This window comes from Anguilla rostrata, chromosome 12 (genome assembly GCF_018555375.3).
Source record: "Anguilla rostrata isolate EN2019 chromosome 12, ASM1855537v3, whole genome shotgun sequence".
NCBI lineage: Eukaryota > Metazoa > Chordata > Actinopteri > Anguilliformes > Anguillidae > Anguilla > Anguilla rostrata.
The window spans coordinates 19,111,994-19,135,085 of NC_057944.1; the positions used below are offsets into that span (position 1 = coordinate 19,111,994).

Sequence of the window (23,092 nt, forward strand, 5' to 3'; positions counted from 1 at the left end):
ACTTAATTTTATTAACATTTTTCATAAACCTTTCAAATCCACCAATCTAGTTGGACAGGATTATCCAAATACTTTGGGTCAAACCTCAATCTCAGTCTCGATCTTTAACTTTTTAGACTGTGACGGCCACATTTAATTGCGATTAAAGGTTAGATTGGATTACTGAAACTGAAAACTTTAATCCAATTCAAATCTGATTTGAAAACTTGAAGAATCAGGCCCTGGCGATGAAGGACATGTGACCACAGAAATGAGGGATGAGTCCAGACACATCTTCGTCACCTGGGATTAGCAGGTGGGGAAACATTCATTTAATTCCTACACTCAAAGCAGTATATCATGAGTTTAAACCTGTTTTAAAATGGAAAAACCTTTTTTTGGCTGCTATCCACTCTTATCCATCATCCCCCATCATAAAGGAATTGTAATCATGTAATCCCCCTAACACACACACACACACGCGCACACATGCACATATACACGCACACACACACGCACACTCACACGCACACATACAATATGCACATACACACAGATACACGCACTCACATACACGCACACACACATTTGCACACACACATGCACATTCACACACATACACACACTCACATACATGCACATTTACACACACGCACACACGAACACACACACACATATACACGCACACACACACACACTGCCCCAAATATATAATTCCTTTCAGATTCCTCAATGGATAATTTTATTCCTGGAAGTAAATTCAATGTGGACCCCCTTTGCACTTACAAGATGATTCCTTATAGTTCCTTGTGTTGTTTCATGCGTGGAAAACATCTTGTATTCTATTACACATATTACAAAGACTCCACATGGGGTCCAATTCTGCTCAGCTGGATCACAGGGACAAACTGATTCTGACCACAGTGGACAGGAAAGCAAGGAGACAGGAAACACGGATAAAGACTGAAAGATAAAGGCGGGCATTAAATCGCTCTCTCTCTCCCCGTCCCCACAAAACCCAGAGGGGACTTGAGTGACTCATGCAGCAGCACTGGGGAGAGTAGAAGGGAACATTGCGGGACAGGAATGTCTTACTCAACAAGTAAAGCTTCTCTGCTCATGTCCTTAACCAACACATGTGCATGTCTGGCTGTTTGAGAAAATCACTGAAAAGGTTTTGGTGCCCCCCAAAGGAGGAATCAGAGAACATGCAGGAAGGATGGTGTTTGTCTTTCTGTTACTTATTATTACTGCCAATGTCATACCCACTACTGCCAACAATAATACACTTATAAATGCTTAATGCTTATAAAGCTGCTGCCTTTTCAACTACTTCTACTTCTCCCACCATTAGAACTACAGATGACTAGTTACTTCAGCTACTAGTAATTCATATTATCACTCACTCTTAAACAACTAATGCTAAGGTTTTGATAGTATTTGTAAGAAGCAAATATTTAGGTTTGACTCCAGCACTAGAATGTGACCAGCTCTCTCAAAGGTTCACTATGAGAGCTTATTTCATTTTCACTGCTGAGTGCATTCATTTTCTTGCCATTCCAATTATGTCCAGCATGGGGAACCCTACACACACTCTAGACACACAAGCACGTACTGTATGTATGCATGCCTGCACATGCACATACATACATACATACATACACACACACACAGACACACACACACACAAACACACAAACTCTCTATCAGGATTAACAATCTCCTACAGTTTACATGTACCAGTGTGCCAAAAACAAAATCTACAAACTAATGACAAGAAAGTCATTCCAATGTCAAGCAACCTCTTAGATCAAAGGCTCCCTCTACAAATAGCTCGGGAGAAGTCAGCCATTTAACAAAACACTCTGGACAATCTCTGGGCCTCTAATTAAGCTTGAGCCTCCCCGCTACCCACCTTCCTACTTGCCAGCCATACTCTAGCTTACAGTAATAGGCAAGGGACACTGATTTCAGTGAAAGGGGGTCATATGGGAGGTAGACACAGTCTGCATTGTACAGCTCCTGTCAGAACAGTCACCATAATTTATCACAACATAATTCAACATCATTCAGTCAACATGATTCAAAATCATAATCTATATCCAGAATTTTCTCATGGACATGTCACACCTGCCTCTACGTTCCAAGCTTTTACAAAAACGATTTTTCTTTTGTGAAATAAATAATGGTTTACTTTAGCCAGTAACATTTTATTTGTAAGGAACTTCCATTTATTGACTGGCTCAAACATGCCAGGTACTGATACTATGCATCCTGGTAACTATAGTCATTGGCCTGGTTTTTAGTATCTGCTGTGGGTGGATGGGTCAACAAGGTGACCTAAGTGTGTCCTGCTTCACAGCTGTCACACTGTAGCACCCTGAGAATGTGCTTGTGATGGGGGTAACCCAGGAAGGGGGGGGGGGGGGTGTGACAGTTATTGGACTGTTATAAAGTGAAGGTGATACACACAGGCTTACAGATATGTGTTTGCAGTGGTGACCGAAGAGGGCAATAATTTTATCCCAGACCCAGGAATTTCCCCCAGTAGCCCTGGGTATGTTTGGTAATTGTCATGGCGGTGACTGAGGAAGCCTGACCTGCAGGATGCAGCTTGTGATGTCAGAGGCGATCTTGGCGTGGGGCGTGTCCTCGTCCTTGCCCTGGGGCTGCAGGTTGTGTTCCAGGCAGGACTCCCACAGGGAGACCAGTGCTGCCCCATGCCTCTCAATGGAGCGTGTTTCCCGGATAGCTGTAGTGATACGCGTGATGCAAATCTCCACCACGGCCTGGTCATTGTCATTGGTCAGGTAGTCCTGCCATAAACCAATTAGGGACACAGAAATGTTAATGCAATAATATAGCTAACTAGCTATGCATATATGCTGTCCCTGTTAGAGCATGCAATCCATCATTGAACAGTTATGTCATGTATAATATTGCATTATAAATATTGTTAATCAATATTTAGATCAGTGTGTAAATCATATGTATATCTGAATTACATTCATTTTTAACTGAAAAATGTATAAAAAATTTTACTGAACTCAAACTGATAGTTTGGATAACTGATAAGCAAGATAATATAATTCTAAAAACATGGTCTTTAGCATATTATTTTCAGTAAACAGAAAACTGCAAATTAAATAAATGTGAAGCTTAAAACTGAGAGCGCATTAAGCCCTGGAGGATGTAAGCTCATTCAACTCTGAGTCACTGGACTTGCAAATGACAACTTTTGAGGGAAACGACAAGGATCGTGAAATCATATAAAAAAGAAAATTAAACCAAATGAGAAACAGCTTGGTGCACTGGAACCCATGTTCAATCCTGGGAACACAAACCTTGTGTTTAAATGCCTTGGAGGGCTCTCCTGAAATGGCCAGAGGAATTGTGCAACATATCCATGCACAGTTCCCCCACACTGCATGGAGCAGCATTTTGTAAGAGGTAAGACTCTGACACTGACTCATACGCTCTCTGAAAGGGTGAGCTGGCATTAAATTGGGGGGTATTCAGTGGACCACCCTGCCGGCTATATTCTGTTGGGCAGTGCACCCCTTGGCGTGTTGGGCAGAGGACTCATAAAGGGGAGGTGGGGGGCAGTTAGGAGGATTCCAAGGACGCTGACTGAAAAAATATTAAAATATTAGACTTTCTGGGGTGATGGGGCCCAATGTGAGATCTTTTCATGGGGCCCAAAATCCCTGGTGAAACTGCCTGTGTTGGGTAATAAAGAGTTTCTTGCCGCAGGGTGTATCTTTAAAAGATGTGCTGGGAGAAAGCAAGGTGCACCTTTAAAGGGTGTTACTGTGAGTCATGGTCAGTTAAAAAGGAGTCGGAGTTCAAAAGGATTCACCAGCCTGCTGACATATCATATCTTTAAGAGCTAAGTGCCCGATGGAAGTGTCCTTCAGCATGGTGGGTTATTAACAGCAAGCCACTCAGTACACTGGTATACAGGGTGTGTCCCAGACCACTCCCTTCAGTGTGGCTTCCCTTGCCATGCAGCAAACTGCTCACCAAAACCAGTCCCAAAACTGAAAGAGGTGTTTTATTACACCCTAAACTGTCCTCATCCATCAAGACTGCGGATGTGCCAACTTCACAACTCAAACTGGAGTAACCTAAGCCAGTCACATAGGCATTGTAATGTTTGTCTGCATAACAGCAAACACAGCTATATAGGCTGTTTAATGCACATTCCTTAGTTTTAATTTATTTATATACAGTGAATGATAAATTCACAAATTCAGAAGTCAAACATAAGGAATGTATATTCATCAGCTATAATACTACAGAAAAAAATATTGAGCCTGTTTGTTAACCAGTGAATAATAGATTTGATAACTTTCTGCAAGCTACCTAATAAAGTTTAAAATTAATTTAGCTAACATGCTCATGAATATTTTTTCCAGTATGTCAGCCACCTAACTTATAAAAGTTAAAAACCAACTAAATGAGCTTTAGCTATGGATAACTTGTGAGGCAATATACTTTAATGACAAAACTAATGTTAGTTATTAGCCTCACATTCCAGTCTACCTATAGCAAATAGCATATGGAGTTGACACTTGTCAGTTATTGATGGTTTAGTTTTCCCTTCAGATGCTTGGATGACCAAACTGTAACTTATTGAGCTATGCTAATCCAACAGGTCTCATCACAAAGAGAAACTTGACAGAGCGTGTCCAAGACTGGAGGTTTTGCACTCCTGCCACCCCTTCTACCCTCAGCATCTAGCTGCTTAATTTGCCCACTCAATGATGTGATAAAATTACACATTAAAGGGGCTTCATGTGAAAGAGACCTGATAGAGGGGTCAAATTAAAGCACAAAGTCTGTGCTCAGCCATGTGCAGAAATAGACTGCGTGACCCTCGGCATGCTGGGATACAAAGGGTAGCTTGTCCTGGAGGCAAGGATACGGTTCTCACCGGAGAGCAGGAAATGGCCTTGATCTCCTCCAGCGCCTCAGAGAGACAGTCCTCTATCACTGCATCCTCCAGGGAGAAGAGGTCCCCAGCGCGCGACAGATCCCGCTGGCCCAGCACCAGGCGGAAGAGGTGGTGCATGACGCCAGCCAGCCCACCTCAGACCGTGGCCAGCGCTGACCCTGCGTCGCCCTGACAACCGGGCATAGCACGGCATGCGCCACTTTTTCTGGGGATGGCCTTTGGAATGGCTCCACACACATCAGACCTCCACCCTTAACCTGGAAATAGGAAAGAGAGCAGGAGGTAGAAAAGGGGAGAGAGGGAAGAACACAGAAAGAGTACATGAAACCATGTTTTACCTTTTTAGATATTCACAATAGAGCGCAGTGAAGAGTGCTGTTCAAATTTGGTGCGCACATGTATATGAAGATCAATTAAAGTGGCTAGCATCTGTGTCAATTGCATTTCAGGAAGAATTATACATATAATGGCAAAGTGGTTCTGTAGGCTTAATTAAATACTTAATTAGATGCGTCATAAATTTTTAAAACATTTAGGACATCGGACATATGTTATGATGGATACCTGTTTAAAGTAATGTTTATAAAACAGAATAGTTCAAGGTAGACTTTTCCGTCTACACTTTCCGTCCGCTTAAAAACAAAGGCAGAGAGTGTCCTGTGTTGAGCTGTCATTCACATACGGTGGCAGCTATATGCCTGTCCTCTCTTTCAGCCTGGTTAACTAGTCACCGTTAATGAGTAATGTGTAAATTCTCTCACTTAATGAGCATGTTATTTATTACATAAAAGCAGAATGTGATGTGAATGGATTTACTCATGTTCACTTTTCAGTAAATAAATAGCACAGGTCAGTACATTCCAGAATGAACTGAAGTGTATGTATAGCCTGAAAAACCTGTCTCTCAGAAGTGCATTTTTTGGAGAGGAACCTGTTTGGGGAGCAAGTGGGACTGTTTTCGTGGCTGTAGAGAAAAGGGGATGGTTAACAATTTACCGTGTTCCCTTCTGCTACACAACATGTAAAAAAAGACCACTCCCAGATTTCCACTTCAGCACATGCATGTTCTGTTACCGAAGCCCAAACACTCGATCGACAAGTTTCTAAAATGAATGGTGCTGTTTTCCATTGAAAAGCCTGTCTCATGCTGGGCTCATGCTGGTAGTATTGATGAAACCCAGTGTATCGAAACATCAGGCTCACTGCTGGGCCATTCCATTCAGCTATTTTAGCGACCCAATGTTTATGACAATGGGGTCATATCTTTCTGTAATAAGGAGGAAATCAATTTCTCGTTATGCGAAAACTGCTTTCTCGCCATGACCTCTATAAATCAGCTGTCATGTGACGTGAATGTTACAAGTTGGGAATAGTTACGAGGCTTCGTTTACTGTTTACATGTCTAAAAAAAGAAAGCGAGGCTTCATTTAAATGAAATCTAGAACCATTCTCTGAATTCCTGTTTCATTTCTTACTGTACCACCCTAGGGGCAATCTCAGAGAACTACCTTTTAATATAGTGCGCTGATTTGTAAGGCAATTTTGAAAGCAATACAAGTACAGCTTTTTGTTATATTGACATTACACAATACGTTTATATTTACATTACAAGTACATGACCCCCAAGGGGAGCTGTTAAGTTTACTGTTACTAAATGCATTCGTGATTTCAGTCCACAGGGGACCTTTCAGGACGCTGTTCTGCAAATGCTAAATGTTTTAAGGCCAGGCTGCAGCAGCAGCAGAAACATTACTCACTTGAGTGGAAAGACTCCCTGTGGTTTTGGGAACTAACCATGTGTCATGACCACACAGCGTGGACCTGGGACTGCAGTTTCAGTTCTGAGGCCCCATGTGCTGCCAGAAAGGGATGATGTCTCGGACAAAAATGCCCAGAGCCAAACTGAACCCATCCGGGCAAGTGAGAATTTGTTGAAATCTGCGATTCTTGAATGCAGTGGTTTTAGCAGTTAGCACCCGCATTTAATGTTTGGCACTCAATAACAAACACAAGTGACTTCAAGTGCAAAAACTCCTTGCATATCCAACATGCAAAATATAATTAAATTGATTTAACTAGCTCATTATTATCGGACACACACACACACACACACACACAATTGCTTCCCCATTGGTACCAACTCTCTGTAGCTTACCTCTATGGTGGTTTGATCAAGGTAGTCTAATCTAGAGTCTACATCTGGCCAAATGGCAAAATTAGAGGCCCTAAAGGAGCAGTCTCAAACTAGAGTGATCTGCCCTGTATGTGCTACTGGCACCAAGGTCCAATCTGAACATTTGTGCTGTAACTGGAAGTGGGCACTGCATTCTTCTTTCAGAGCACCACTGCTTTCTTAGATACAGATCATCAAAACAAAATTTCTCTTCTCACATAAAGTGACACATCAGGTTTTAAGTATTCAAATTCGCCTCAAATTCGCAAACTAAAAAGCATTAAATCCTGCAGGAAATTTGAATTTGAAGTTCCAAACAATATCTTACATGCCCATTTAGCCCAAATGTATGGACACAAATTATATTCCCTGGCATGGATACTTTCATTAAATATTACAATTTGCAATAATATCCACTGTACATAAATAATGCTTATTTTTAGTTCTGGATAGCATAATGATGAAACTCCACAGGTTCCCTTTGTAAAATGCAGAAAGAATATATGGCTTCAGATATTCTACTTCACTAAAACTTATTTGTTTCCTCAAAGTTTAAAAAGCCTTGCCATGCAGAAACTTTGTTGTGTGTGTTGCATTTGTAGTCCTGGTTAATGAAAACCCATTTATGGCATGTGCGTGCCCAACATTGCCTGACACTATGTGGGACTGATAGGGGACATTATGGGCTACAGTCACACTAAACCAGATCCTTACCCTCACAGACAGCACATAGCATAGGCGATGCATGGTGAAATGTACTGCTGAGATAAGTTTAAAAGCATAGAAAAGAAAGCATCACATGCTCAACAAGTCAGGACTAGCTGAACTCCCGATGCTGCAAGGTGCTCTTGAAGAAAAAGATTGCAGCAGCCTAAACATGAATATTAGTAAACTTCAGGCACTCTTGCACAGAGCAGAGATTAGTGAAAAACCTTTATTAGAAGTGAGTTAAAATGCCACAATAACGGCTAGGGTTTTTTAATAAAAGTAATAAAAATAAACCTTTATTAAAATAAATCACAGTGAAAAACCTTTATTTAATAAATCACTGATGCATAGACTTGCTTTCTGGACTGTAAGGGCAGCAGCTAATGATAGCAATAATAACAAAATATAATAACATAGTTTATTGCATTTCTGTATTATCATACTCATGTAATGTGAATCACCCACTCACTTGTACTTAATTTAATGGCCTAATTGTATTGCTATTTTTGCCATTACTGTTGTTCTTCATATGGCTATTTGAATGTTAGGACAGACACTACCCACAAGATCAAGCGACTCAGCTCTTAGGGGAAGGGTCTGTATATAACCATGGCTCGATGATGGTAATAAGAGCCTGTCCATGGTGGGTGCACTGTGAGTCAGCAGGCCTTGCTGTCTGCCAGCCGGTGCACTGAAATGTCATTTTTTATGCCAGTGCAATGGTCCTGGAGACACTGGATCAATGCCAGACTCTTTTGAAAGGGTCTAAAGGCACAGTGCTGGGATACAAAAGTAGGAATTCCGATTGGACCATAGCTGCCTTTTGTCAAGCCAGCAAACCATAAATATATGTGTTTGTTACTCAAATATAAATATTTGCTTTATCCTAAAATCGGACCTCTGGCAGATTTCCTCCAGTGCAACCATTACCCCTTCTTAATGATATCAAAATCACAATTAAGATATTAATATTCTTATCCACATTCTGCCTGCATCATTTCTCTAATTTTGCTCATGTACATGTGATACTCGTGTATGTGTTCTTGTGTTTAACAGAATGCCATGGAGAGTGGGAGAAGAGGAAAGGTAAAAAGGCGGTTAAATTCAGTGTTCTAAATCCCCCCTCCATTCTCAAGCAGAATTCACAGTGAACATCCAGTATTCCACTCAACTGCTCACTGTCCATCACAACCCGAGCCTGCTGTTACCACACACGTACGCACATGCTCAGACACATGCACGTGTGCGCCCAGCCACACATACATGCTCACACACATACGGCCACACACAGAGAGCAATGAATGCATCGACCTGCAACCTGAATGTTGTGGCATCTCAGACTGCCTTGTGTCTACTATGGTCTGTAAACTCAGTTGTAAACTGTGACCATGGCCAAGTTTTGTGTAAAAAAGGAGCCTCTGGAATTCAGCTCTTAAACAATCAGCTAGTTACTATTAATCACCCTGATACAGCTCAACAATCTCAGGAATGCAGACTTTAAAAAAACAGGCGGAGCACCAGAGCTTGGATATGGACAGATCCCGGGTCAGTTGACTTGAGTGGACGCACAACTAGACAGTTGAAAGGACCTTGAACGAGGAGGGTAACTGGGCAGGGGGGAAGGGGAGTGTAGGGTCTGCATGTGTGTCTGTGCATGTGTATGTGTGTGTGTGTGTGTGTGTGTGTGAGAAAGAGAGAGAGAGAGAGTCTGTGCACGTATGTGTGTGTGTGTAGTGTGTTTGCGCGTGCGTGCATACATGTGTCTATGCATGTTGTGTGTGTTGCGTGTGTATGTGCATGTGTGCGTGTGTGCATGCCTGCATGTGTGTGTGTGTGTGTGTGTGTGTGGTGGAGGTAAAATCTCTAAAGGGCTTAGTCATGTGGAGCCCCCTTGCTCTCCCAGGCACTCCTAACTTACTGGGCAGAGAGAGAAAGAGAGAAAACACTGGCCCTTTTGTGTCCCCAATAAGGCAAGCCTCTCCCAGCTCCCTGCTCAACCCCTGCTGCCACTGAAGCCTGTAATGTGCACCCGCCGGATACTGTTCCCACTCTGGGACAGAAAGGGACACTCGTACGGAGGGAAAAGTTTTTTTGATCTTTCTGCTGCTCCATTTGGTTTGTCCCAGAATACATTGCAAACCATGCACATGGTGCTAAAGTTAGCACGCTGAAAAAGTTACATGTTTCAAAGCAACTGTGTGTCTTTACTCAGACATTTATTTATGCACATAATTAAAGAGGCCCTTTGTGGACAAGGGAGTTGGGAAAAGGGGGTGTCAAGAACTCAAAGGCCATTCTTCAGAGAGCTTATGAGAAAGAATTTGTACTATTGATGAAGCCAGTTAATATCTATGCACTAATGAATGATCACAAATCTGAAATTTTGATTATTTAAACGATTTTTCCATACATTGGGTGTCAAAAGAACCCTGTTGTAATAACCAACATAGAATTCTCAGCCAGGATTCAGCTATGGGGTATATGATCTGAAAATGATACAAAAGATATATAACATCCACCACCCCACCCCACCCCCACGCCCATTCCAATACCATGTGAGTCAAAAGTGTACAGACCTTCTTCATATTAAAAAAACAAAAAAAAAACAACCAAATGTTCTTTTTAACTTCTTACATTCACAGCTTGACAAAATTCTACTGGCAGTTCAGCATTAATAAAAAAATTAATTAATAAATAGGTCACACTCTGTTGTGTAACATACTGGATTTTGTGCAAATCATTAATTAATATGAAGCAAGTTCAAAAAATAACAGCCAGAGCTGTCACAAAAAAAGTTTAACTGCTCCTTTAAAAAAAACCCATCTGCAGCCTGCATTATTTAATGCTTGCAGTATTTCAGCAGCAAGACACACGGTGATGCATATCTAGCATCAGTGAAGACAAAATGAGCAATCCAGAACGGATGTGTGGGCCAGTGCACTGTGCATCCATTCTTAGGCTCAGGCAGTGCATCCCTGCTCTGGCTCATGTGTCATTCATTCAAATTGAGATATTGGGCACAATCGGACCTCTCAAAGAGAAGCACCTTTGACTGGTACACAGTCGCTAAGCAACGCATTCATCCCACTGGCAGGAGCACTTCTACGATGTCTTTATCTAAATGTCCCCAAAACTTCTGCTTTTGAATCAATCAAAAGATGTGGTTTGGCACAGTCTAGCATAAGGAGGCTCATTTTCAAAGACCATAGTGTCCATTCAGATTGTTACATCAATCTCATTTTAATAGAACTTGACAACCAAAAAATGATATACATATATATATATATATATACAAGTACGGCGCAATATATGAGCAAAGACAGAGGAAGTGGTTCTCTTCTCTGGATTTTTCTTTAAGGTAATAGTCCCTGCACTGTTGTCTACCAAATACCTTCTGAATTTGGCCTTAGTCAAGCATGCACAAACTTCATCACCAGATAAAAAGAAATGCACTTACATCATCACCAGCCTTCTAGATGAAAGAAAAAATAAGAGAAAGCATAACTAAGACCAGACAAAAAAAGCTGATTTTGAGTCCAGAGCTTCCAGTTACTTAGTATCAAATGCTCCTCAGTGCAGCCGCATGAAGAGTGTTCCACTCCCTCAAACAGAGTGAGAGACGGACAGAGAGAGAGAGAGAGAGAGAGAGAGAGAGACTGCTCAGTGTTCCTATGGTTTCCATGTGGCTGACAATCAACGGGACCTCTTCTCAATAAATCTTTTGATAGACCCTGATGTCTGAGAGCCAGAGCGCATTTTTATGCAGGCTTTAAGGCTCTCACAACTGCACCCGTCTGCTGAGAGCCCAGGGAAGAAACAAATACAACAATACACACAAACCCAAGGGACAAACTCTCTCTCCCCCTCTCCCGAATTCTCTCTCTCTCCCTCCCCATAGACAGCCACTGACATTAAAATAAGAAAAGAGTCCTCTGGTCCTTTAAGGGCATCTCTCCTTCTCCCACACACTTTTTATATCAATTCTTAATGTTCCTTAGCAGCAGTGATGTGTAATATTTCTGACACCAGTGAAATCTAAAAGCTGTAAAAATTAGTGAACTAGTGAAGCTCCCTATCTGTCCTCCTAGGACTTTTTATTTACTTATTTATTTTGCTCTGAGCTAATGTTAAAATTAAAAAACGTTGTGCATTTTAATATCAGCTATAAAACCTGCTGCAGTAATAATAATAATAATAATAATAATAATAATAATAATTGCGGGCCAACTGTGAAGCTGCATGTTATAAAAATTAAACAGCGCAATTTACACAGCATGAAACACCAGTGAGTAGCCTATGACACATCACTGGGGATGCAGCAAGTTCAGTGTTGGGCACATCAAACAGTCCAATATGCCCAGGTGCAACAAAGATAAAAGGGAAACAAACTTAAAACTTTGTCACACTGTGATGATTTGCAAATACATATTTAATTCTAAGCTTTCCTTCAAAATCCGTCAGAGCATTTGCTAAATTCAAAACCACCAAGCAATATTTTTTCCAGCCCATCTTAATTGCTTTGTAAACAAGGATTTAAAACTAATACAGCCTAATACAGTATTTTTGTAGAGTGGCTGGTATAGCAGTGTTGAAAGAATTGGAAGATCGCCATGAACATCTTCACAGCACGCAGGTGATCAACTTCCTTTTCTTCCTTAAAAGTAGGCTACATCTCAACCCGAGAATAAGAAAACGGTATAAGCTGGTAAAGGCAGGCAAAACTTCACAGACATTATGTAAAAAGTGATCAAATGATTTTCCCTTTGGAAAAAATGTCTTTTTACCCGTTGTTTTTATTGCCAACCGGTCCACATAACCTACTCAGATACAAACGCGAGCTCCTGCCAAAACAGAATTAGCATAGGCTATATATGAGAACACATCAGTGTGTGTTGTCTTTTTCCAGGACACTTCAAAAGTATCTGACAAGACTCCGACGTACGATTTATTATGGTGTATCAGTTAAAGCAATGTGGCATTTAAATTGATTATTTGATCAAACTTGGCAAGAATGTTATAGCCTTTTCTGTAACAATTGCGGTATATATTAGTCCACTGCTTCAATTTATATTGTAACATTGCCCAAATGTAATAGGGCATCTATTCCGTATCTCAAAAGACATTCCTATAGGATGAAATTGCCACTGTATACGTGAGACCTGTACAAAAGGCAGCTTGCAGTCTCTATAGTCTATTGTGGGACTGTTGACATATAATTATTTTAAAACAATTTGTTAAATTGTAACTAAATAACAGCTTGTGTCCTGCACGGAGATCTTACAGACGTAACTTTTCATAAATGAATGCAAGCACGACATCAATGATATTCCAAAGGCAAGCGTCATAACTAGTGCATCATTTCGAAACAAATACGAACACAGTCAATGATTTATAAAAACTGACTCACCGTTTCATTAATCGCGGGTAACGTATATAATAACTGTATTTACATTATTTTCACTTGGTTCCAGCTCCGTTGTGATGGCCACAGTTGCAATTGTTCTCTTGTCGCCTACTACGCAAAGCGCGCCACCCCGTGTGCGGCTATGTGCGCAACAGGTGTATTAGACTACTTCTCCTAAACTTGCGTTCATAGCTGACATCTTACAATAGGCTACCTACAACTGAATATGTCGTGTACACGACAGTAACCCGGTACAGTTATCGTTGTGATCTTGATCGTTGTCTTCAGTGTCATAGCCTGTAATTTTTTATTTTTTTGCGCTTTTGCAATTAAAGTGCTCATATTTTGGCTAAATATTTTTGAGAAATTTGAGAATTTTCATTAAATAAAAGGGTTATATACCCTATATACTATATATTTTAATTTAGGAAAATTGCATTATCTGATGGAAGCCAAAACATTAACATTACAACTTTCACGGCCCAGTTTTTTCAAGTTTAAAAACGCTTTTCTTTGTAGCCCCCGAAACGGTGCTGTTTGTCCCTCTTGTGCCGTGGTGGTCTTCCATCCGTAACAAGGAAATAAATTTAGCCATTCGCTTGTGTGTTCTTTGACACACCAGTGCCTTTTCGGGGATTGTGTGTGTTGTTGAATGGCAAAATTTGATTTTTGAAATAGCATCACCCGAAGCAGAATGGGAAACCTTTGCTTAAACATTCAAAGGAAAACAAATCGACGGCTTACGACAAGGTGACAATGGAGAGAGACAAGTTTTTATTTTTATGGCAGCATTCAGACAACCAGAAGCACAGTAGCTGAGCCTTAATGATCTTCCTGCTTCACCTAATTTAATCCTAGCACATCTCGTATAGGCTACTTAAAAAATATAATAATAATAATAATAATAATAATAATAACAATAACAACTAACAATAATGTTAGTGTTCTTTGTATAATAATACTAACAATAATAGTCTATTGTTATAATAACAATAATAATTATAACAATTATTATTTTTGTTGTTGTATTAGTAGACTACGGATTTGATAGCTATTTAGCGCCAGCTCCATTCGCAAATCATTCAGCGTGTTAATTTTTCTGCCAAGTTGGCGTGTTGGTTAGCTAACTGTTTGCGATGTTAAACTTGTGCGCTACGAACCCCAGAGTAATTTATAAAGCTGGTTGTATTGAATATCAAACAAATAGTTTCGTTAGTAAAGATTAACCTTAGTTAGTTTAAATGTGTTTGTTCAAATGTTTTCATTTTTCTTTGCAATGAGGAAGGCATGCCATTGTTCCCAAATAGACCGCTTGCTAGCAAAGATGATCTGTGTTTTGTTCCTCTAAATTAATAGCTGAACTTGCTAGCTGCTCATATTTAAATATGTAACCACCTCGTTGTTCTATCCTTGTTTTACATCGTTGTTATCATACAAATAGCTTAGCTTGGGAACAAACTATAGTGTTTGCTGATAAAATCTTTTGGACGGTAGCTGTATAGTTCGGCTTCTGCCGAGTGATTCTCGATTTCCTACAGGGCTGCCCAACCCTGTAGCGGGAGTCTACCGTCTTGTAGGTTTTCATTCCAACCTTAACCAAGTAGCCTACCCCTTATTCAACAGCTCGAGATCTCGTTGAGCTGCTCTTAGTAGATTCTACTGGGTGTGCCAATTTGGGATTGTAATGAAAATCGCTAGATCTCCAGGAACAGGATTGGCCAGTCGTGGTCTAATCTATGAGCAGTGCCGGTGTCCGTGTTGAATCGGACATGTCAACTCTGTTTTATAATATATGGCCCATAACGTTATGTTTTTGTTTTCCCAGAGCTGATAAATGACAGCAGACTAAGAAGAAACGCCACGCGTCTGTCGAAGGCGTGGTGCGCGGAACACACATTTGAAAGGTTACATCATATCAGCTGGAGAGCGTACATGTACGGGGAGCCGAGTTAGACGCCAGCTGAACAGCGACGGACCACCGAAGCTCTCCAGACGGAGAGCCCTGGGATTCTCCTCAATGGCCCACGTTCGCTATCCGGAGGAAAGGCCTGTAGATGTGGCCACCAATCTGTCCTCGGTGCTTGGACAGCCTTTATGTGTCAACGGGACCCCGTGGATTTTGTATCTGTTTGAGGAATGCGTTGAAAATGTTTGGGAATACTCGAGCGTCGTCATTGGTCTCATCTCAATGTTTTGTTTCTTGTTATCGACTCTGCCGTAAGTAGTCATAGCTATCACTAGTTGCCAGGGATTATATTCAAATGATCTTGGCCTGATCTAATTTTACAAAAAAAAAAAAAAAAAGACAGTGTTCCACGTATCACCTAGCATAGCCGACTGTGTCAGACTAATAACTCTCCTAATTTGAATGTGCTTTGCTTTGTTATATCATTTGTACAATGCAGTGCATCTGGTACCTAAACATGTAAAATTATTTTTTTCCCCATATCCCTTAAATATACATTCATGATTTTAAAAATTACTTTAAATTCTCTAGGTCATGAACATGGTGGCTACTTGGATTAATTGGGAATGGCAGTGTAAAACTCAATGGCCAGATTGTTTGCTTAAACTTTTATACTTTTCATTTGTTAAACTGATTACAGTTTTACTTTGTAGTGTACTTCTTTACTTTGTTAAAAAATAAACAATGTCACCTTTACATTATGTTTATCTTAGGTGTTCAAAGTTCTAGAAATAATTTGATAAAGCTCATCTCGCCCCCCCCCCCCCCCCAATAATGAGTTATGACTTCACTTCATTTTAACGCACTCTCTCTCGTTCTTGCTTTTGTCTTCAGTCAGGTCTGTGAGGCCTATAGGAATGGGAAGGTAGAGGAGGCCGTGTCTATGGGTTTCTTGCTGTTTCTGATATGTGGGGATCTCAGCAACTTCACTGGGTGTTACCTGACCAACCAGCTTCCCATTCAGGTACTGGTAGAACTTCATGGAAAAGAAAATGGAGTTGACAGGAAATTTCAAATGTGTTTGAGAGTATAAACATCTTACAATTCATATATCTTTATTTAGTTAAGTCTTATTTTTGTCTAGTCTAGTTGCTATACAATTAATTATTGTGTTTTTTGTCTGTAGTACAGACAAAAGCAATTGGTGATGGTTCAATTTCAGAAGCATTTATATTTAAGTTAGTCTTTTTTTCTGCTTTATTTGCTGCTTTAAATGCAAAGGATTTGGATGTGTAGGAAAAGTGTCCATCACCACTGAGGCTACAGAATTTATTTCTTCTAGATACAAAGCTATGGTGGTAGATTTGTGTTTTTGTTTTTAAGAGCAAGCGAAATGTTTGAATTGAGAGCCAAATAACCAGTCTTACTAAATAATTAAATAAATTAATAATGACAATAGTAACAACAACAAAAATAATAATAATAATTTTTTATTATTTTCGTAAATTGTTATTGAAAGCTAAACATAAGTCCAAACTGGAAAAGAGCAAAACAAGCGCAAACAATATTTTTTATGTGAAAAAAAAACTAGTGAATAAAAAAAATGTTAACTCGATCACTTCAATTACAATCTTATCTTGCGATAAAATTGCTCTTCCTTTTGTTCTACCCCTTTTGTTTATGATTCCCAGGTCTCCGCTTTTGTTTTTTCTTCTTTTTGCGATTGCGGTGGTTTGCGACAAATCTCAGGTATCGGAGGGATCTAAGAGGACATATACCATACCTTTCCTTATACGTTTGTTTGCCGTTTTAATTTAGACTAGTCCACTGCCATACAAAGTTTAAATATTTTGTACCACTAGAGGGCGCAACCATTATAAATACAAGAATGGAAAGCTGTAAAAGTTAAAGTAAGATAGGAGTTCAAATCCAACAATGCAACTGTTAGCCCGTTCAAACAGAGGCGGAATTGGGCATTGTTTAAAACTAAATTAAAATATCTGTTTTCTGTTCTGCACATGTTTTCCAGATTGTGACAGCTGTGTTCTACATCTTCACTGATGTCATTCTTATCTCCCAGTTCCTATACTACAAGATCAAAAACAGACGTGCTCGAAGTAAGATCATATTGGGGGGGCATGGGTTTGACTTGAAGAAAAACCTGAACTTTGCCCCAATCTAGCTTTTTCTTTGCACCCTTGTGTTGTGCAGTTTACTTTATTCTGGCTGAACTTAGATAATTACAATAGTGAAAGCTTAAATAATGTCTTAAATGCCATACATTTGAGGTTCAAACTTTGTAACAATTTGTAACAAATTGTGCTTTTTATGTTGTTTAGCTCCTCAATGTGCAACATGCAACACATCATTTATGGTGCAGAGTTAAGCTTTTTAAGTTGCAAATTGTGAATTATATTTAAACATGCTGACAGTTGAACTGTGTCATGATATGATGGTGCTGTCATCCTGGATGACTGAAACCCTCCCATTCCTGGGCATTGCTAGAGCCAATTGGGGACCACCCAGCAGGGCTGCTGGCCACAGTTGGCACCAGAACAATGCTTTAACAGGCCGAGCCACTCAGCAGGACACCAATGCTGACTGACACATTCTCAGCTGTAAAGGTCCTTTTTTGTATGCGTGGTCTGGTCCACAAAGGGAGCTCCAGATGTGCGTATGTGTATGTTTAGAGCAGGGATCAGCAACTCACGGTCCTCGAGGGCCGAGATCTGCTGGTTTTCCACCCTCCCTTTGCCTGGTAGTCAGGTGTGAAGACAGTCTGGCCAATCAGTAGCACTAATTACCCGGGAGAAAAGAAACCAGGGCTGGATTTGGATTCGAGGGCGAGAGTTGATGATCCCTGGTCTAGAGTGAGCCAGAGTTCAAGATCTGATCCACCAATGTAATCCGGTAGTTGGAAGTGGAGGGGAGATTAAATGATCCATTAGATGAGATTGCACATTTGCAATCACAGACCTGTATATTTAGGATCATGTTTAGTCCCTTAGCCAGTCATACCTGCAGAACTCAAGACAGTGCTTGTCTTGGTGTATGTCAGGTCTGAATCTTATGCTCCTCCCTTAGCTGGTGACTTTCTCATTTTAGGTAAGTCCAGGTCAATTCAACACACATTTGGACTGCATCCTCATGGATTTTAATGAGATTTGGCATGCTTATTTGGTCTTATAAAAAACCCCTGGAACTGAAATGACACTTCTCTGGGATCATTATTAAGGGAACTAAGGGCTAACAGAGTTTGGGCAAATTAGCGCGACTCTTGACTTGCCATATCTGCATTACTATAGGTCATAGAGAAATAGTTCTTGTATAATTTTCTAGCTTTATCTTTTACATACGCATGCCAAATCTCTTTGACAATGTGGTCCACAAGTCCGTTGAACTGACCCAGACTTATCCCTTCATGGCTGGACCCTGCATTGGTTTGACATTTATATCCAGCTGTCCTGGTGGTAGCAACACCCCGGACCTAAGTAAATATCGGGAATTGTTCCCTTAAGCAGGGAACCTAACCTTGATTTTTTTCAGTAAAAACATGCAGCTGTTTACATGAGTTTCAATCTGTGTTATTCATAAAAGTTGCTGCTAGCATCTCTGAATCTCGCTAATTAGGAGCAGACATCACAGCAGTGCTAGCGTAGTGAGCACCAGGCCTTGTAGTCCATTCTAGAGCTTAAAGGCCTCTAGTGAGGACTGGTTAGTGATGTCTTCCACACAGCCCTCACTCATGCAACTTTACCTCCTAGGTGGAGTTCAGCTGCTAGTTTCAACGAACCTGTCCTGGTGGTCGTTTTATTATGAGTGACATACTCCCTGCTGCGACCTTTAGAAAGTTGAAGGAAACGTTGGTTGAGACTTCCCAGGAGACCATAGCTTGTCCAGTGTAGGGCAGAGTGCTTGATTGGTCACTTAGTTGACTGAAATGTTAATGCTGAAGGTACTGGCCACTGAGGTTTCCAGAGTGTAATTTGCAGCTGACTATATTCCAGAAAACCCCTTCCTGAAGTGGATCTGTTTCTTGTGGTGCGGGGCTGCCACCGTGGGCTGCATGGTGCTCCCTAAACTGATCGAAGACAAAAAAGTCAACACTGTTGAACAGGTGAGGAGCCTGTGGAACCTGTTCTTTGGTTAAAATGCGTTTTACAGTGGAACGATGGCATCTGCAATGAACGGCTCAGTCGCCCAAGGCTTTTGGTGTGAGCACATAAGGCAGTGCCTCTGCAGCAACACGTTTGAAATCCTGTAAAGCTGATGACGATGGGGGACTGTGCTGTAAACCTGTATCAACAATGTTAACTGCAGTATTTGTTGAGTGACTAGTAAGTTGTCCTTTGCTGGAAGGAAGGGTGGGGTTTTATCTAATGTTTATTCTTTTGTCGTAACGAACAGCATGTGTTGTAATAAAAGTAGTAGACCCAGGACCTATATAAATATTGCTGTTTTCCCTTGAGCAAACAAAATTGTTTTGGGTTGCAGCATTGGTAGCAGTGCAAGTTGTTTTGGAACTTAAACTTAGTATGATAAACTGATGAGTTTGAAATCGGTAACCAATGTAATGACGGGATTGCGTTGTTTTGACAGAATCACTTGAACAATGTTGCAATCTCTGGCTATGTCTGCGGATACCTGGCCTCCATCTTTTACCTGGCCTCACGTTTTCCCCAGCTCTACAAAAACGTATGTGTGACTGGGATGGGGGGGAGAATGTCATTTTCCTAAATCATTAATGAGTAACAGGCAGCAGAAGACAATGGAGTTCTGTGTCTTGTAATGTTATACCAACCACTGTGGCTCCTGCTGAGATGTGCTTCACTGCTGCTCGATTCTTATCCCTCTGTAATGGGGGCTTCTCGCTGTGTCTCTCCTTTTTTTCTCCAAATCAAATCCATGGGTTGCTTTGAGCAATGTGCTGTAATATGCATAAATGCAGACACTTAGCCAAAATATGAGCCATGCGATTCAGTCTGTGTCTGCAATCCATTTTGAGGCATTTGGGTGAATGAAAGATTGGATCATAGCTCCTTGAAAAGTATCAGCTCGATTCTGGCTTTGCGCATCGAGCCAAACTCTTTCTCAGTGCTTAGGTTTTGTCCAGTACTAACTTTCGTTTCTGCAGCTGACTTGCATTGAGTTACTTTAGAAAATTCATTTTATATCCATGTTTAAGTGATAAGAATTTTGTAAATCTATATATTTTTTCTGTAAATGGTTGAGTGTTAATTTGATGCATCCATTGTTTAAACTATCTAAAACAGTGACCAGGAAAATTATACTTTATGTTTTTCTTCTGTAGCTCTTTGCTTTAGAAAGCAATCAGGCCAAAAATTGATCTTTTTTCCATTTGTACAGGATGGGGAAAAGATAACATTTGAAATGTATTTTCTCTGGTTCAGTTCAAGAGGCAGTCGACGGAGGGCACGTCCTATTGGCTGTTTGCTCTGGCCATGCTGGGGAATGGAACCTATGGTCTGAGCATCATTGTGGTCTTACCTGCGCTGAAAGGTTCCAAAAGCCTCTTCATCCTGAACCACCTGGCCTGGCTAATTGGAAGCCTGGGGGTTCTCTTACTGGATTTCTTCGTATCCTTTTTTGAATTAATGCTAAAGGAAGCAGGAATGCATTCTTTAAAGTGTGCGTGTACATGTGCGCATGTGTGTGTTTGTGTTTGGGTGCGTGTGTGTGTGTTCAATATTTCTCTATCAGTGAGCACATCCATACTTAGGTGTATATTCCTGAATGAGTGCTTCTCTCCAGATCTCTGCCCAGTTTATCATGTACAGGAAGCGGACTCCTTCTTTGCCTAATCACTTTTCCATGAAGAAGGTTCCAGAAGTAGAGCCTCTGCTTTGTGAGGAAGAAGAGGCATGAAACCTGCAGCCATGTGAAAGTTCCAGAACGGTTCCTCAGTATTCACTGTGGAGTCTGACTCCACAGAACTCTAGAATAGAGCCCTCCACATTGAAATGGGTCATGAAAGGTTCTACATTAGATATGTACAAGTACAATGCAGCTGTAGTATACATTCAATTTATAGATCCTTAAACTTGTTTATTTATTTTCTTAATCTATAAAATAATGTTACTTGAAATTGCTACATTTATTGTTTTTTGAAATTCCAGATATATTTAAAATTTGTACTTCGTTGACACTCTGTGCCATTTTATGGTTGCATCAAACGTGCATGCTTTAGAGAGGAGTTCTGTTTGTTCCACACTGAACCTGCTATTCCACTCCAATTCAGACACAGTGACGCCTCTCATCAGTGTAGTCTTCCTGTTAGTGTGTGATATAATAATCAAGTGTCATCTGTAATTGGAGAAATGGCTGCAAAATATCCCTGGTGTTTAAGATTATTCACGATTTTACTGATAACTGTGTAGACCTACATTTTGGTACAATATCATTTTTTATGAGAGTGGGATACCATGTCATGTTAGTGTTGGAAGTGCCTTTGCACTTGGAACACTTAAGTGGACAGAATGTCCATGCACAAAGTGCATGTGGATTGAGATGCAATAGGAATGGAGTGTTTTCATGGTTCTGTTGACAAAGAACATGAATCTACTCGCGTAGGATTGTTTCTGTATGTAGATTTAGGGTGCTATTTGTGTGATTTGTTCCTTTAATGCAGGCTTATACCTCTATAGCCAAGTACACTGTGCCTTGTGTTGGTCTGTATGTCAATTTTCAGTTTTGTAATTGTGCATTAGTAGCTTGGCATAAGTGTGGCCCTGGTCATGGTTCATAGAGGGGTAAATCAAATGACCGTAATAATAAGATTGTAGTATTGGATTAGAGGCATTGGTCAAATTCAAATGTGATGCTTTACCCAGCTGCAGTGAAACCAGATGTAATTGAGCATAGGTCGGCTCTGCGATTGATGGTACCTCAATTCAGGGCACCATCTTGGATAAGCCAGTTTTAAGAAAAATTTAACCGTCTTCTTAACATGGTGCTTATTCCTAAATCATTGTAATAGCTAATTGTAATGGGCTTAGCACAACCACAATAGGGTGGGCCCTCTTGGCAAACTTGCACAGATTTTGCTACCTCATTCTTGGTGTCAAAAGCACGTGCCATTTAAGGGGCCAATTATTAGTGGGACTTTTGGGCGGCTCTGTCTGGTGCTTGGAGTGGCCTTAGGCAGTAGGTGTGAGGCAGTAGCATGTTTTTTTTTTTGCTCTCTTTCAACTCTGACTGACCCAGAAAGACACTTTTGAGCTTATCCAACTCCATTTAGCGTAGCCATGGTGCAGCGAAAATGTCAAGTGAAGTTTGCTACCCTTAAATAGTTGTGGTATTCTGGCAGAGTTAGTGTAAGCAGTTTCCATTCTGTAATAGTTATTGTGTACTGTACTTCCTGCCTGCAGAATTCGTACTGCGTTAGTGAACAAAAAATACACTGATAAACTCCACCCTATATTATAAATGTGCATTTAAAATAACCAGATTAAATTATATTTATACTTCAGGTTAAATGTACAGGATTAAGTAATTGTATTGTATATTTTTTTATCTATGGGAAGAATTCCATTTGGTTTATAAACATTTTTTTAAATGAAAGTTGTTTGTAAAAGTTTTGTTTGGCTTTCAATGCTCAGATCTGCCATTCTAATAACATGTTGATAACTGCGAACAAATAAAAGTGCAATATACTCATAACAGCTACTTTACCTCCAACAGTGTGTCAGTTTGTTTTCCTGGTCGTCCTTCCGTATTTTAGCTGTGGATTATAGTTGTTTTAAATCTTTCCAACCAACACCCTGCTTCACGAAGCAGGATTACTGAGTTAGTTGGATAACAGCACGGAGTAAAACCCGGAATCCTCCCAAATATGGAACACAGACTGAAGTAAAAAGAGTTTCGGGTTTTACTGAGCGCAGTTATCCTCTAACTCCGTCATCCTGCATCGTGAAATATCCCTCAGTTATCACAGCGGAACGCTGC

General features: G+C 40.5%; 2 protein-coding genes across 3 annotated transcripts in view; one reads left to right on the forward strand and one right to left on the reverse strand.

Moving 5' to 3' along the window:
• Positions 1-13,340, reverse strand: part of veph1 (ventricular zone expressed PH domain-containing 1) — a 66,143-nt gene extending 52,803 nt beyond the window's left edge. The window contains exons 1-3 of one of the 2 annotated variants that reach the window (XM_064302632.1): positions 13,225-13,340; positions 4,916-5,193; positions 2,580-2,795 (exon numbers count right to left, since the gene is read on the reverse strand). In XM_064302632.1, coding sequence (XP_064158702.1) covers positions 2,580-2,795; positions 4,916-5,053 — 354 coding nt within the window. In that variant the 5' untranslated portion in view covers positions 5,054-5,193; positions 13,225-13,340. Of the gene's footprint in view, positions 1-2,579; positions 2,796-4,915; positions 5,194-11,274; positions 11,604-13,224 lie in introns of those variants that run through there. The other variant, XM_064302631.1, reaches the window with a different exon arrangement.
• Positions 13,341-13,802: 462 nt separating this feature from the next.
• LOC135236013 (lysosomal amino acid transporter 1 homolog) lies at positions 13,803-22,825 on the forward strand. The gene is made up of 8 exons (XM_064302136.1): positions 13,803-13,971; positions 15,047-15,438; positions 16,022-16,151; positions 17,157-17,244; positions 19,135-19,244; positions 19,727-19,822; positions 20,539-20,724; positions 20,900-22,825. The coding sequence occupies exons 2-8, from the start codon at positions 15,239-15,241 to the stop codon at positions 21,011-21,013; spliced, it is 924 nt and encodes a 307-aa protein (XP_064158206.1). The 5' UTR covers positions 13,803-13,971; positions 15,047-15,238; the 3' UTR covers positions 21,014-22,825.
• Positions 22,826-23,092: the final 267 nt, after the last annotated feature.

What these genes read in the sequence shown, in the direction of transcription:
- LOC135236013 (XM_064302136.1), top strand. Translation starts at nt 15,239, where the DNA reads ATGGCCCACGTTCGCTATCCGGAGGAAAGGCCTGTAGATGTGGCCACC. An exon ending in TTCTTGTTATCGACTCTGCC is followed by an intron (nt 15,439 to 16,021) that starts GTAAGTAGTCAT and finishes TTTTGTCTTCAG; the next exon opens with TCAGGTCTGTGAGGCCTATA. An exon ending in AAGTCAACACTGTTGAACAG is followed by an intron (nt 19,245 to 19,726) that starts GTGAGGAGCCTG and finishes TTGTTTTGACAG; the next exon opens with AATCACTTGAACAATGTTGC.